Source organism: Mycteria americana, chromosome 4 (assembly GCF_035582795.1).
Source record: "Mycteria americana isolate JAX WOST 10 ecotype Jacksonville Zoo and Gardens chromosome 4, USCA_MyAme_1.0, whole genome shotgun sequence".
Lineage (NCBI taxonomy): Eukaryota > Metazoa > Chordata > Aves > Ciconiiformes > Ciconiidae > Mycteria > Mycteria americana.
The window spans coordinates 31779965-31796698 of record NC_134368.1 but is presented as its reverse complement, the minus strand read 5'-3'; the positions used below and the strand labels follow the sequence as shown (position 1 = coordinate 31796698).

The window sequence follows — 16734 nt, the reverse complement described above, 5'->3', positions numbered from 1 at the left end:
CAGGACCATGACTTTACCAGTCACCAGTGCGATTGTAAACTCTCTGAGCAACAGGATGGAGGAACCCATGGCTATGTCTCCACTGAAGATCTTCAGGTGTAGGTGTGCATCCTTACTCTGTTATCTGACCCACACCTGGGCATGCCTCCACCCTCCCTCTACCTCCTTACACCTTGGAAAAGGAGGTGGACCACTACCTCATTATTCAGCTGAGCATCACCACCTCCCTGAAGCCCACCGGACCACAGGGACCCCACAGGACAAGGGGAAGAGAGGAAACCCATCCTCTGCCCCTATGGTTCCCGCGGGTTAGGGGGCAGACGGTCCCACTGTTGGTTAAGGGCTGTGGATCCCACTGCGAAACATCCCATACCCTCCATACACTGTGTAGCCAGAGTACCACCCTGGGGTTCTGGATGACCCTCCAGAGTTGTTATCAAGGGCAACTAGCAGGTAATTACTTATGCTAACAAAATATGTTGATAATGGCAAATATGTAATAATTAACAATAAATTTAAATAATAATAATAATATATATATTAAATAAATTGCAAAGCTCAGAGTTGGACAGCCCAAGATCCATTTTGGATATTCTAAATTTGCGTCCCACAGCTGAAAAGAGTCACTTCCACTATCCTAGCTTCTCCTTGCAATATAACAAATCTAAGTTAAAAACTACAATGCTGGCATCACTTGTGAACAAGGCTGCGTAACTGAAAAAAGAAGCAGAATATATGAATATATTACAAGCAGCTTCCTAAGCCCTAAAAATCAAGGAGAGGGAAGAAAGAGGGGGAGTACAGCAGTTGTGACTTCTGCATGCAGAAGGAACATCTGGAAAACAGGGCTGGAGGAATTAGAAAACAAAACAGCTCTAGATAATACCGATAGGAAATGCAGGTCAAATTGCAGGGATATGATTAAGGACAGCAGAATGTTCCTGTAACAATTAAGGGATGTGCAAACAAAAAAAGCTTTGGCTAAGGAGTGCACTGTCTGGGGAAAAAAAAATGTTTTATGCGGGAGCTTTTCAGCCTCAGCCACAACACTGCTGTAGCACGGAAAAGCACGTCAGGTGCAAGTCCACATCAGGCTCACAAGCAACTGGAGACCATCTCCAGCTGCCAAGCAAACAAAGGATGTGGGACTGCCATGGAATAAAATGAAGAGTAAAGCGGTGTGGATTTTATTCCCAGCTCTGCCACAGATTTCCTGCACAACCTTAGGCCAACAGGTTAGTCCCTCTGTGGCCCTTTCCTCTTTCAACTCTTATCTAAACATTAAAAGGAACAAGAAGTTTGTGGCAGCTCTATAGCACAACAGATTGCTTTCAGAGAAAACAAAACAAAAGAAAACAAAAAAACCCCGTGCCTTATCCCACCCTCTTCCACATTAAACTTCTCTCAAACATCTCCCAAGACGGGGGTACAACACGGCTTCACAGTACAGCCACCGCCTGCTCACATCCAGTACCAGCCTTTCTGCCAAAGCCAAGGGACTGGCAGGGACCCGCCAGCGGGTTCATTGCTACCCAGCAAAAGCAAATCCCTCTCCCTGCCTCTCCCAGGGCTGGGGGGACACCGTAAGGGCACGGCAGGCTCTTCTGAGCTTCTGCCTCTTCCCCTTGTGGTTGTCCACAACCTTCAGTCACCAGCAGTCCCCATGTAAGCTGTACAAACACTGCACAACGAAAACAATGACCTGACCATGACCTGATCCTGACCATGATTTCTAAACCAGTTAATGTTTTTCTATGACAAACGCACCGAGGAGCAAGGGACAAAACGTCCGTGACTTTCGTGTAAGATTGTGGTGACTGGATACAACTAGAGAGACTACTTTCTTTTCAGTGCCTATTCATTCTGGGCACTGGGTTCATTTCAAGGGCTATCACACCGACCTTACTTACCGCATTTTTCAGTTTCTCATCTACAACAACATAAGAGAGCAGAAACAAGAGATACGCTTTATCAGTTAAAGTAGTGGCACTGTTGTAGATGCAATGGTCTGGGGATATCAGCAAGACATGGCCTGCAGGGAGGTAATATCCTCTTTCAGCATACCCAGCACTGCTGGAAAAATGAACATGTTTTCAGACACACAAGTCTCCTGCAGATCTGAAAGAAAAGCAGAAGCAAAAACGTCTCTTTTACACAAGTGCAGAAGTCCTAGCCAGAAGCCTGCCCGGTCTTCTTTACAGTATTAGTCGGTCTACTTGAAGAGTATTGCCTTTCCAATTCTGTCTCTCATTTGTTAAAGCCACTATGACACCTGACATATGCTATGATGGAGATGAATTTAAGACCTTTTCAATTATATTTTCTTTGTCCTGCCATTTCATGCCCCAAGGAACCAAATAAAGTGTCAAACTCACATGTTAGTCACACTGAAACAACTTTAATTTACTCTGATGTATAAAATCTCCCAGATTTTTCGAAGGAGAGATGCTATCATATGCTTACTTGCTTTGTTCCACTTCACTAAACAGACACTCTCCCTTATGCTAGCTGAAAAGTTTAGCAATGGCAAATGTCAATTTTAAATTATTTGATCTGAAAGCTACATCAGATCCCATTTCAGCTATGCTGTGGGGGAAAAGAAGGCTAGCAGTACAGCCTTTTACTTCGCAAAAGAAACCATCCACGCCAACACCCATGCTACTGTCTTTCTCAAAGACATAGACCAAAAAAGACCAAAGACGTGATTGTCCCCTGCAAGCGTCACAGACTCTCGGCATGTATGAATGCCACAGATCCTTGCTGATAGAAATGCTGACCGGCTCCTCTGCCCCAACTTCATCTTGGAGACTGAAAAATAATTTAACTGTCACCAGGCATGTATTTACAGGGTCTAGACTGATTAGACTTCCTCGCAGAACTAAGTGGTTTGTTTCTAACCCATCTAACAGAGTCAGTGTCATCTGCTGACCAACAGACTCTTCAACGCCGTGTGTTTCCCAAGCAGAAATGCAGAGTTCCTGTGCTTGCGCTTGCTCTGAAGTTTTGGATCCTCAGAGGCTGTATGTTGCTAGGCAGAAAACCAGGGGAAAGGACGAGTGGGGGCTTTGACATTTACCCAGCTGCATGAGGGCAACCACTGTCTTCTCACCCAGCCTTGCCTCCCCGTAGACCCTCACCCTGAATGGGAAGGGGGCAGAAGCAGGGCACTGTGGACGGCAGAAGGCGGGAGCTCACCAGCCCAGCACTCAAAGGCGCAGCCAAACCGACTCCATCTGCAGGCAGCATAAAGAAGAAAGGGGTATCCCCCTTTCAACACAAAGAGCAAGTGTGGAGCCAGCCAGCCGATTCCCACCCATGGCAAACCCAAGAGAGGAAGCGGAAGGAGGCTGGAACAAAGGTTGTCTTTATCATCTGTGGAGGCATGAGTGTGGGGAACCAACAGAGGCAGCTGGACCTTGGCTGTGGCTGTGAGACACCCGCCTTTGCAGTGACGCCCCACGGGAAGCATTGGGATTTCTCCTGCATGGACCTGCCTCACTAAACACCTCACGCCCAGGGAGGGCAGTCCACAGGACAAGTAAAAGGCACTTGGTGTTTACCCCTTGCAGAGGAAACAGCTCAGGCAACTGAGGAGGCACCCAGCTACACCTGAAGAGAGGTTATGCACCGCTCCAAACGAGATGTGGTTAATCAGAAACAGCCAGCATCAGAGGCAGGTGGCAAGAAGACAAATCCAGCCAGCTCTCTAGCCCCCGCACATCGCACTCTCCAAGAGAGACATTCACAGGATCTTCAGGCAGGACAAGCGTGGGCACCTGGGCTGATCCCCTGCTTGTGGGTGGAAGCCAGCAGATCCTCCTGCAGAGGGTCTTGTCACAGCTATTAGCAATGTAGCTAATCGTACTTTGCTTCTTTATTTCAGAAGCAGGCTTAGGAGAGCAGATTCTGCCCGACCTGCAAAACAAACATGTGAGAGCTGCCCGACACGTGCAAGTGCAACACTCCCTCAAGGCAGGGGGCTGCGGGAAGTAGCTGCACCTTCCAGAGACAGAGACGCACCTTCCTCTTCTCCCAGCCGCTTTGTTTTCCCTTGCTGGGCTGAGGAAACTCCAGCCATGCAAACAGGCCATTTTTCCTGCCTACCAAGCAGCTTTCCCTTTCTCATTGGCATGCCTCACTCTGCTAATACAGCTAGTAGAGGCATTTGTCAAAGGCAGACATGTAGCTGAAGATAATTCTAGTTTAGCACACATACCAAATGGCCACAGCAGGATCAAATGCCACGCTTCTTTCCATGGCTGGGTATGAATACCTTTCTGAATCCTCTTTTTCTGGGAAGTCATTGCTTTGGGGCTTTTTCTGTTGTTTTGGGCTTTGTTTTTTGAAGGAGCACCATATGCACTATAGCTGTCCAGTCACTCATCTTGAAGCACTATGAGCAACGACCTATTCTAGGTGATCAATTCCTTTTATTACAGCACATTGACGCACTATGGTCTCTTATACCTAAACTTCCCACCACAGAAGGAACCTACAGGCAATGTGCTAATGAACAAAATCAAACCCAAAGCATGGCTGACCTATCAGGTTTTTTGAAACTAGAATGCTCTAAGCTTAAAACAACTACCTGCTAATTCTTATTCAAAGAAAAATACAGAGGACAAATAAATATGTATGTATGTACACACACATAAGTAGGATTTGCAAAAAAAGAGCAACTGTTTGCCACAACACTTGTCGGCATTGAGATTTATACATTTAGACTGATCCTTACTCCTACTGAATTATTGCCGCCTTCCCTCTAATTTCCAAAATTACTTATTAACCAGCTGTTCCCACAGTTAGTTTTATCAGCTGTTAGACACATAAATAAACAAATTATAATGTAAGTATGGAGAACGATTAGAAGGAAGGAAAAAGCGCACTAATGCATAGTGTATTCAAATTCAGCTGTCATTCATCCAGTCTATTCCTTTAATGGCTTTTTCTTCTCACTTCTCTTTGCTGACATTTACATTAAAAGGTGCAGTATCTTTCAACTTCCATTTTGAAAGAATGTTCCTTGTAATGAGCAACACAGGCTTGAAAGCGTGTTTTCTGAAATGCAGTGAAAAGGTAGTTTTAATGAAGAGAAATGAGAAAACTGGAGAACAGTGAATCGTTTTGCAGTCTGAATTAATGCCTATTTGGAAAAGGCTCAACTGAGGAAGGAGATGTAAGACTTTTGGCAATGCGAATTCTAATTATTTCAAGTCTTGGCAGTAATTTTATCAAATAGTAGCAATTTCATTAAAAGGTGCACTAGTAATCATCTACATAAGGCCTCCAGAGGGGAAAATATACCAATAATTGTATAATTATGTGATCATTGCTCTTATGATGGACCACATTAAATACCACAAAGAGGAGCACTGCTTTTTACTTTCTCTAGATATTTCGTTCAGTACTTTTTCCTAGAAGATTACAGCAATAAACAAGACTTTCAGATTAATAAACACGTTCACCAAATTTTGCAGAAAAGACACAGCTATCTTTTGTGTCCATATTACTTTGTATTCTCTTCTCCTTCACTGAAAGAACTGACAGATTCATGAGAAAAATGCTGGTTTTAGTAATAAGATAGCTAAAGTATTTATATAGCTCTTTTACTGAGACACAAGTCATTGCATCACACGTCATGCATCCACATGGCACACAGATCCCTTTAAGAAGCAGGCTTTGGAGTATTTCCATATTTCTCCATATAAATTAACTTTACCTATTCAGTGATTTTTAATAAGCCTGCAATAAGTTAGATTTCCTTTGTCTAACTAGTGCATAAACTTTGCTGCTAATAAGGATGTTGTTAAAAAATTCTTGTAAAGGCATTTTTACAGACAATACCAAATCTAATAAATGCGTTTTTAATGTGTTAGTATTAGAGAAGTATCTTTGCACATGCTTTCTGAAACTGTGGCTAGGACAACTTCTGGAGGATTCATTGGCAGGTTCTTCAGAACATCCTAGGGTGAACAAATCTCACTAACACCCAGCAAGATCTGTCACTGATGTTGTCTTAGAAGTACCTTGAACACAGAGACTTAGGTATTTTTCTGACAATCCAGTTTCGTTTCCCCAGTCGTCTTCTGGCAAGGAGATATATAACTCGGCCATTGAACTTGATCTCCAATGTCAGAAGAAGTCCCACTTGTCTATTTTGCTTGCCAATCGTACTATATTTCCTAGTTGACTAATAAGCCCTATCATAAATTGCATATACATGGCATATATATAGGTAGCTGCTTATGGAAAAAGTGGTCCTCCTTCCTACCCCAGGAGAGATACACAAGAGGGCATCGCGCTGTGGGCACAGCCTGCGCACCTGCCCAAGCAGGGAATCCCATTTCAGCATCACTTCTGATGGTATCTAGTTTATGGGAGGAGACCAGAAATCCAGGGTTTACTTCTGCTCCTTCCATTTGACCTCTTTTATTATGCTGCATACCTCAACTCCTAGGTATGATGATATTGGCATTACTGCAAAGTCAGCAATTTTATGTATAATACCTGGAAGTCAGACGTGCTGTGGAATAGGAAACTTCAACAGCTTATGTTACAATGAACACTACTGGGAGGAAGCTTTTATTTTGTTGAAGATAACATAATTTCTTTTCAAAGTTAAAAAGTTATGCTCATCCAGGCATACAAAGCACTTCCATGCCATATAAAATAGCAAACAAAGAGTTAGGCAGCAAAAGTAAAGAATCAGGCAGTCACTGAGCAGCAGAAACTGAACGCCTCAGAACCAGGTCATAGTGCAGAAGAGCACCTAAGGCATACGAATAGAACCACTTCAGGTAAAAATACCATACTAAACTGCACATTTAATTTAATATTACATTAAAAGTAAAAATGCAACATTTTTATAATGCATATTTTCCTTTTAAAATGTAAAAATATTCAACACTGATTTTGAAAATGCAACAACATAAATTAAAATTTACACCTCCTCTAATCATTAAAAAAAATTAAAGACAAAAAATTATTCAAGCCGTACATTTGCAGCCAACATTTTAAAGATAATCACACTACTGAATTCATGGAAGTCAGTAGCTGAGCACCTCTAGGCAGGTTGTGCTGCAGCAATAAACCAGCCTTTGGCATCTGGAGTTTTCTAGCAGGTGCAGAGAAAATATTTTCTTTATTTTGGTTCATTCAGTACAACTCAATTAAGCAACTAGTCCATTCAAAGAGGAGCTACTGATCAGGAGTTGGAAAAAAAACCATGAATGTTTCTTTCCATTGCCATTCTAAGAATAAAAGAGGATGAGATGGACTAGTTCTAAAATTTTTACAGCACAGAGATTAGAAACCACCAGTTTTGACTACAGATAGGCCTTTCAGACATTAATTCTTTATTTCAAAACATTTCTCAATGAGTTTTTTCTTCTGAATTGGCTGGCTTCTATGTGGTGCTATTTATCTGATGGAAGGACATTTCAGAATTCTTGTTTCCTTCATTGTAATCGATGCAAATCATCAGTAAAAAATCAATTATCTAATACAAGAAGTGTCAACACTTTCTATTTTCATACTAAAACATACAAATGAAGAATCAGAGTAAGTGTATATATAACAAGCTACATAATTGCTTAAATACAGGCACAGTGATTAATCAAAGTAAGTATAACATTAAGTGCAAAGGCTATATTTAATTAAAACTCTATCTCAATGGTAATAAAGGAGGTTAAACCTTTCTTTACAAAATGACTAAGTACAAATGCAAAACAGTTAAAATGAGGCTTACTGTTGGCTGATTTAAATCATGATTAAAATCAGATTTACAATGCTTTGAATCAAATTGAAGCACACAGCACACGGGGAGGTAACAATTTTGTAAACCTGGAAGCTCTACATTTCTTATCTGGAATCACACGTCAATTTTACATATTGTATCTTGAGGAAATGCAAACAAGTTGGAGAGGGCTGAGAAGAAAAAGAGGAGGAGGAGTTACAAAAGATACACCAAAAGAAAAGGCTGAAGAAGTTCTATCTGTTCATCATAGAAAAGAGAAGTCAAAGATGTGATATTAATTGTCAATGTGTAAAATGCTATCGTAAAGAGGATGGTGATCGGCAGTTCACTATATCCACCAGAGCAGGGGAAAAAAAAGGATGGAATTAAGCAACCAGCAAGGGAGATTCGGTTAGGTATCAGGAGAACTTTAACAACTAGTTATGCACTAGAAAAAATGGGTGGTAGACTCTGCACCACAAGTCTGCCTTACGGCAGGTTAGACAAAAGTCTACCCGGGAAGATCTGCTCCATCTGACGCGGGGGAGAGCAGGGGACAGACCAGATGACCTCTTCAGGTCTCCTCCAGCCTTACTCTTACAGTTCTGTAGAAGCTTCCTAAGACTTGCTGTGTCTCTTAGAAACCCAGCTGCGGGAGGCAGGTGAATGCGTGAGAAAGTCAGATTTCATTCAGCAAAGAATGAACTTTCCAGTCCTGAGGGCTGCGGACAAAAACTTCAACACGTGACGTCGGTGCAGCCATTAACTACTGAACAAAAAACAGATTAAGAGAGCCAAGTGCAAGTTTTAATCTCATGATACCCTTCAGCAGGAACCTAGTTAGTTCTGCATGGCCTAGGTATGTAAATACTCAAAACACTTCTATTACACAGCTCATTCGGACCTTTCTTCTCCTCTGAAACATGCAGGCTCTGAACGACAGGTTACAACCAACAAGTTTGATTTCTTTTTCCAGTGTGGCTTCTGCACAAAACTTTTCTTTCAAAGAAGTCCACGCCATGTCATGAAGAGCATGTTCACCCAGCATGAGTGGAGGAGCACTCTTAGCTTAAGACAATCACTGATGGGAAAAGAAAGGAGATCTAGGACTAACCTGGCATTTGCCAGGCTTCCAAAGAACCTAGAAGGGATGCATCTCTCTGACTTTCAAATTACCCTGCCACGGTTTTCATCTCTTCTTAACTTAAATCAGCCCATGCATCCTCTTTATCACTTAGATTTACAACCGTCAGTGCCTAGTTGACCAGCAAATTCTTCTCCGTATCAGATATTTAATGATTATGTTACATGATTATGGACTCAGCTGTCAGATGACATTTAAAATCATAGACATTTAACGCTGTCAGCCCCTCCAATGGCAAAACCCCCTGTAGCTGATAATTTTACTAAATGATGCCTCTTTTCAGTTACAATTTCAAGGAATTATGCATATGGAGCAGCCCAGGAGTTGCATAGCATAGTAGCAACATTAGAAACTTTTCTGTTATTTACATGCCTGTGAGAAATAATATCAAGCTAATATAACCAAGAGCCTTACGTGGTGCACAAAAAAATTGTTGCAACACGAAAAAGATCATTAAAAATCCATTTAAAGGTATATCTGAAAACCTATGTTTTCAGAATAAATCGATATAATCCCCAAGAGTAAATGCACCGAGGGATTAACATTTATTGTGCTTTCTAATTGATATACCCTAGAAAATAGGAGTTGCGTTCTCCCTTCAAACACAGATGTTTACACTCCCCTTACGCTTTTATCACTAACGGCAGCAATCTTGGCCGGTGGACAAACAATACACTTCGGTTGCCATTAGGTTTGGCAACCAGCCAAGGAGCCTGCTCACACGCGTAAAATTACGTTCATTTATGACTGTTTGCAGGATTCATTGTCAAAGAGAGTCCTTTCAGAAAAAGCCCTTCTACTTTCCTCAAAGTCACTGAAAAAGCCAAGCACAATACTTCTGCAGTAAAATAACACAGAAGAGTAATTTTAAAATCCCTTTTATGTCAAGTCCTCATAATTTGCACGTGCATTCTCTCTGGATTTTCTTAAATAAATGTCCAAAAGATGTAACACGGTGAAATCTGCATCACCACTTTCATTAGGTGCCTTTAGCATCATCTCTCCCCTTTTGCCTAAGGTTACAATGAACACCTTAAGTTCTATTAAGACTGAAGAGACTCATTGGGGGAGCTGCGTTTCTGAAGGACAGAAACAACTGCAAGTTGTTTCTTGTGCAGGGGAATATTCAGAAGGACATTCAGGAATTACAAAAAGGCAAAGTTTTATACTTAAAGTGAGAGGGTACTTACAGTAAATGCAATGCATTAGGATATTGGGCCTCATTTCCTCTAGCCATTCTCTGAACAGCTGAAAGAGACTTAAGGAAATGAGTCAAAATCCTGGAAGATGTTTGTACTAGATGAAAAAGAAAACAACATCTGTAAAATCATGTGTCACACACACAGAGCAAGACAATGTGCAACGCTTGATCTCTGCTATGGCATTCATCTTTATGGACAGACTGAAAAAGCTGAAAAGTGGCTTAACCTTGAGCAATTACTGCCTCTCTTCTACAAGACTGATACGAGATGAGATTGGTTGTCGTGTATTGTAGATAAACATGTATGCTGTTGAAACTCATTGATGCTGTGTGGTTCTTGTTTCATCCAGAATTTGTTATTCCTTACCTTCAGATTACACCAGAGTGTTGACTGAAAGTTCAGGCTAGAGAGCAGCTTTCCTTCAAACTACAAATGCGTAATATTTGGTATTTAGTTTGACAGCTCCAGATATGCCTTAAAAATCTTTCAAATAGCTTGCACTAACAAAGAATTATAGTTCAGACAGAAATCCAAAGAATACAGAGGTATCATCAGAGTCTCACAACAGATCAGAGAGAGAAAAGGACAAGTTCCACTACGAGAAACTCCTACTGACTGGAACATGACTCAGATGTTCCTCCTAAGATCTGTCCTAGCTCATGTTTACATGTGGTAATGACATATCCCTTCTGATTCCACCTGTGTCCTGGTGCAGTATGTCCCTTCTGGAGGTGACTCAGGATCCTTTGATCAATCCAGGCACCTGCAAAGCAGTGTTACTGTCTGGACAATCAACGATAGGTTTCAGGGAGGGCTGAAGTGAGGTGGAAAGCCCACAGAGAGTCAGCATAACCCAATGGTACTACAGCTGCAGTCATCTCTCGATGAGAGGCTCTCTCTTGCAAAATGAGCACATGGAAATGCCTTCAGTCTCTATGAATGGTATTTAAACAGGATGCAAATGGGAGTCTCACTTCTTGCCAAATTTATCACATTCTTTATTATAAAGCCTGAAGAAAAACACTTACGCACTTGCTGGGAGAGGGTTCCCAGTTGTAACGAAAGGAAAAAGAGTCGAGTATTGAGCAGTCTTTGACATTTCCATTCTGTTCCTGGCAGTGGCCTTGGGCCACGTTTCTGTGCAGGAGAACCTGCACTGCTGCAGGGGAGGGAGGAAAAGGAGAAGAAGAGAGCAGAGATGGAAATGGGGGAGTAGGGAGGGCAGGGTATCAGACAGTTTGCGGGGGTCAAGGCAGCAACTGAGTGACAGCAATTAGAATCCTCATCAAGTTCAATCTTCCTCCTTCAAGCCTCCTCTCTCCTGGCTGACAGGTAGCAGGAAGCATTATGAAAGCAGACATTCTTCCCTCCGGGCACAGGGAGAGCCTCCTACTACTGTACAGCTGATTGAAAAAAAAGGCTATATTGATGGATGCTGAAAGGAACCATGTCCAGTCTTCCATGACTGCAGGATGGAAATGCCACAGAGACTCGGGCAGAGTACTGGGGGGGTGGGGGACAGGACAAGCCTTGGGGGAGGACAGGAGAGGCAGAGAGAAAAGATCGTTCCAGAATATTGCATAAAAGGCGGACTAGGCAATGCCCAAATGGAGGGGAAAGTGGAAGCATATGTTAGGATGCAAGAAAAACAAAAAGTAGGAAGGGGCTGTGGACAGAGGAGATGAATGGTTTACCCTCCAAGAAGCTACATCAAGTTCTGTTTTCTACATCCTCCTTCCCTATTCGCAACCAAAGGAAGAAGCTCTTGACTAAAGGCCAAAGAAAGATACTTAATATAAATTTGTATGCCAATAAACAACAGGTCTCAACAGGGACTGTGGCAGATCATCCAGTCAAAGCATCTGCACTGAGCCAAACCCAAAAGTAACCCAGGGTCACACTAGCTCCAGAGCAATCCAGCACAGCAGATCAGCTCTGTCCTGCCTGTCACTTCTGATGTCCCCTGCGCCCCTGCCAGGACATGAGCCATCACTCTGATACCTCCTCCAGCACAAAACTAGCCCTGAATATTCCTACATCTGTGTAATACCCAGATGATGTGCATACGTACCCAAAGACAGTTGTCTTTTGCAACGGCAAGTCATTTATGCCTACTACACAGTGTGGTTTTGTCTACACAAGCTTGTCTGATGTGCCCCTGAGGTGAAATGTCTCCTACAAGTAAGTGTCTGAACCCATAACCAGAGGAAGGATCACGAGAACAGTTCCCTCCTTGCCTCTCCAGCACTCTGGAGCTTGCATCTCATGACTTCCAGGAGATGCTGCCAGTCTGACCTGTTTCTCAAGCATTCCTAAGGACAGTCTAACCATATGATGAAGGATAACCTTCAAGTGCAGGCAAGAAATACATGAAGTAAAGGAAGTTGGTGGGTATTAGTAATTTCAACTTTTTTTATTTATTTCGAGGACTAACCCATTGGTAGGAGACTTTCCCATCCCTGTGGCCACAGCACTAGCATTTTGCAGACTTATGTGTGTATTTCTAAACAGGAAAGTCCAAATTGTCAGATATCACACTCTAGTTCAGATTATCAATAAACAAAAGGCAGAAAACCCAAAAAGTTACCTGAACAAAACTATTAACAAAAACGTTCATAAATCAACTACTGCCCCCCTCACATCCCAAAGTCAAGTGCTTACAGCGACAAAGTGCAAATTGTCACTACTGTTAGTTCCTGGTATTTTACTTTTATTTGCTCCCAGCAGCATGGGCAGAGACCTGCGGAGCCCTCCCCGGCTGTTCTCACACAGGGTGCTCTGCAAGGCTCCTCTCTGTTGGTGGCAGCAGACCTTCAACACCTAGCACTGTGCATCGCTTCCCTGGATCCTCAGCTCGCTCCCCGATAAGTAGCAAAATAACCTTTCACGTTATCCGCTTTCAGACTTAGGTGCATAGGGCCAGATTCCCCCCTGGGTGCCGCTCCTCAAACGCTAGCAGCCACCTTCTTACGGCGCCTTTCTCTGTAGACTTCCAAACACCCTTTAAGCCTACAAACCATGCCACGAGCTGCACAGCAACTCCGAAAGCCATGTGCAAAGTTGCCCAGCACTGCAGTCAGACGCTGTATTTAAAATCACTAGCCCTGTGCGCTAGGGCTGCGAGGTTAGGCAAGGAAACCCCCTTTTACCGAGGAAGGGGAAGGGAACCTTTTAATTGATACCCGACACACCAAAGTTTTAGCACTGAAAGACCTTCCGAAGGCCTGAGCGGCACCGCTCGCCCTCCTCGTCAAGGCGGAGGATGGGCAGTGCCCGGGCAGACCGGCTCTGATGCCTTGTCCCGCGGTGAGCCGCCCGCCCGGCCCCTCCGGACCGCGGGGCACCCACCCGCCGGGGCGCGGCGGGGCACCGGCACCGGGGCACCGACCCGCCGGCGAGGCGCAGCGGGGCACCGACACCGGGGTACGGACACCGGGGCACCGACAGCGGGCCACCGACCCGCCGGCGAGGCGCAGCGGGGCACCGAGCCGATCAGCCGCCCCCGGGGAGGCTTCACCTCTGCTGGGGAGCGCTGGACACCTGACGGCGGCGGCGGCCGGTTCCCTGTCTATTGTTCAACGAGCACTTAACCGCGGGGACATTTTGTACTGATTACCAGATAGTTTATCGTCAAAACAGCCCGGCCCGGGGGGACGGCGGGGGGGCTCCCTGCCGGCCCCTCTCCCGGCCCCGCAAACCGCGCACTGCAGACAAAGGACTTTTTTCCCCCGGCGGAGCGTCCCGCAAAGGCGGCGCGGGGCGACGCCAGGGCAAACCGCGGGCTGCCGCCGCGACCGCCCCCGCCGAAGGGGCCGCCGGCGCCGAAGTTTCCCCCGCAGCCGCCCGCGCCTGCCCCGGCCCCGCCGCCCCGCGGGGCTCCGCGCCCGCCCGCGCCCGCGGCTCCCACCTGCGGGGAAGAGGCTCAGCAGCAGCACGGCGTGCGCCAGCTCCCAGGCGAGGTACGCGCCCTCCATGCCGCCGCCGCCCCCCGAGCCCGGCGCGGCGCGGCTGCCGCTCGCACCGCCGCTGCCGCTCGCACCGCCCGGCGCGCAGAGATGCCCGAGCCCCCGCGGGAAGGCTGCGGAGTACAGCCGGCCCCGCCGCGCCGCCGCCGGCTCCGCCTCCGCCGCCCGCCCCGCGCCGCGCTGCGCGGCCCCCCGAGGCGCCCTCCGCGCCCCCGCCCCGCCGCCACGGGGATGGGCGCAGGTGAGAAGCTCCCCCCTCCCCCCCCCCCGCCCCCTAGGGAGGGGGAGCGCCCTAGTTTGCCTCGGCGGGGCTTACCATAAAGACCCCAATTACCCCCCAAAATAAAATGGTTTAAAAAAGAAAAACCCCAGGGCCCGAATATGCACACGGTGCTGCCGTGGGGGAGAGATCGCCCTCCTCACGGGGGAGCGCTTCTGCCGAGCTGGGCGGCGGCAAGCGCTGCGAGGAGGGGTCGGGGCTGTGGGGCCGGTAAGCCCAGGGGGCAGCGTGGTGCGGGGGAGGGAGGCGGCCAGGCTGGGCACGGGGCCTGGAAACAGAGGGAGCATCCCTCAAAGGGCAGGTACTAAGCCTGTCTAGCTCTAAAATCCTCACTGCTAGCTCCTGCAGGTGTCACAGCACATTCTGCGTGCACCAAAGGTAGCGCTTCTGCCCCGGCCCACACCGCTGAGATCTCAAACCGTGCCCGCTCTGGGCTGTCACCTATTAAGGGTCAGTCAGGGCACCAGAAGTGAGACGTATCAAAGTATGTGCTGCGGCACAAAAAGAAGGATTGAAAGAGCTGGCTGGTTTGGTATGGAAAAGAGAAAGCTGACAGGGACCTTAAACATGGAAAAGGTTCTTACAAAGAGGATTGTGAACAATTGTTTTTCATGTCCCTCAAGGGCAAGATAAAAAGTAATCCATTTAGTTCTCAGCAAAAAAAGAAATAGCTTAAATGTTAGGAAAGCACTTGCAAAGGGTAAGGAGAATTTAGTCTACAAATGCGTTGCGGGGAAGAGGTTGTGGAATCCCACAGAGGGAGTTTTTTAAGCACTGATGAGACGATTGACAAGGAGGATCTGGGAGCGCTTGGTTCTGTAGCTGCAGAGCTGGAGTGGAGCTGCTCTTCAGGCAGAAATAATACAAACTACAGCAACGTCTGTCTTTAACACTGCTTTGTCAGTCAGTGTCACACGCTGCTGCGGTGAAAGAAAGGTATATAGGTGACCCAGGCAAAGGAGTTATCCATGCATTCACCCGCTGCGCCCTGCCCAGGTATCCACAGGCAGCACCCTAGCTGGCAGGTGGGGGAAGGACACACAGACTGTCAGAAAACCCCTACCAACACTTCTGGATGTACAGAAAGATGTAGGGGACACATGGCAAAACCTTCACCCGTGAAAAAGCATAAATGCAGACTTCTTGAAACGTGTCGGTACAGATCAGAAAAGTTATTGAAGGTAAATTATTCCTTTTTTTTTCTTCATCTTCTTTTCTTTTTCACTCCTGTCAGATTTTTTTCCAAGGTTAATAGCACTGTCCCATATGGTCCAGCATGAGATGAAAGTCTTGTCTTATATGTTTAAAATGGCTCTCTCCATTTCTTTACTCTCTTTCATCTCTGACAGCCAGTCTCTTTTGATGGGTGAATCCTTCCTCTGCTGCAAAACGGAATACATCTTTGTTAGCACACCAACAATTTCAAAATCAAACATCATTTTAAAATCATATTTCTCACTAGGTGCTAGCCTCGTCAAATTAATTCTAGGTAGAGGAAAAAAAATAGCTGAAATACTTAAATTTTTAGTGCACCCCAGATTTTCCATGTGTCCTTGGGTTTTGTTTTTGTAGGGAAAAGAAAAGGGAGTTGGAAATTTTTTATATAAATGCTTGGAGCATTTACAGTTTAATTTCTTAGAGATGCAAAGGCAGCGCACAATATGCTACGAGAGGTTTCCACTGAAACATTATCAAGGAGCATGTGACGTTGTTATTGTGACAGGTTTCTCCCTGTTCTTCTTGATTAGTGCTCTTTCAGTTAGTGGCCTGCCTTTATGTCCTGCACATCCCTGATCACATGAAGCCAAACTCCGCATGGCCCTGCATCATGTGCCTCATTTTCACAAGCATTAGCTGAATGTTAGACATCTCAAAATCAGAGTGGCAACAATATTCTCCGTGTACTTTGCCTGGCTATAAATAGCTACAGTAAGTGGGAAACAAAGGTGAATTGGTTTTAACCTTGCCACTTCATTTATTTCTAATAATAATAATGATAAACACAGTTGCCCTTTCCACCACTGTCCAATGTATTGCTTTGAATGCTGCTGAATAAGTTCTCTCATCCATATTCTGTTTGCATTACAGAAGAAAAATAAAGTTTCTTAAGCAGTGGAGGATTCTATTAGGTCTTTTTTCTACCTTTGCCCAAAATATGTGAGCTTAAGCCGAAAAGGGTCTTCTCTGCGTTTGCAGCCAGCCTCATATGCTCCTCTCTTCAGTTGTCACTACGGTACTGTGGCACTATGTTAGGAGAGATGTTAGGTTCCATCTCTCCTCACCATCTGCTGGAACCAACTTGCAGTAGGTGGACATTTGGGGGGGACGACAAAAAGAGAGACTTTGGAGACAATGGGTACAGATTTGAGGATAAGAATGATAAGCTTGGAGCAATATATAAAACTCTG

The 16734-nt window shown here is 45.3% G+C and overlaps 1 protein-coding gene across 1 annotated transcript in view; it reads right to left on the bottom strand.

Annotated features, from left to right (window-relative positions):
- KIT (KIT proto-oncogene, receptor tyrosine kinase) overlaps positions 1 to 14055 on the bottom strand; it is a 55598-nt gene extending 41543 nt beyond the window's left edge. The window contains exon 1 of the mRNA XM_075499211.1: positions 13989 to 14055. Coding sequence (XP_075355326.1) covers positions 13989 to 14055 — 67 coding nt within the window. The remainder of the gene's footprint in view (positions 1 to 13988) is intronic.
- Positions 14056 to 16734: the final 2679 nt, after the last annotated feature.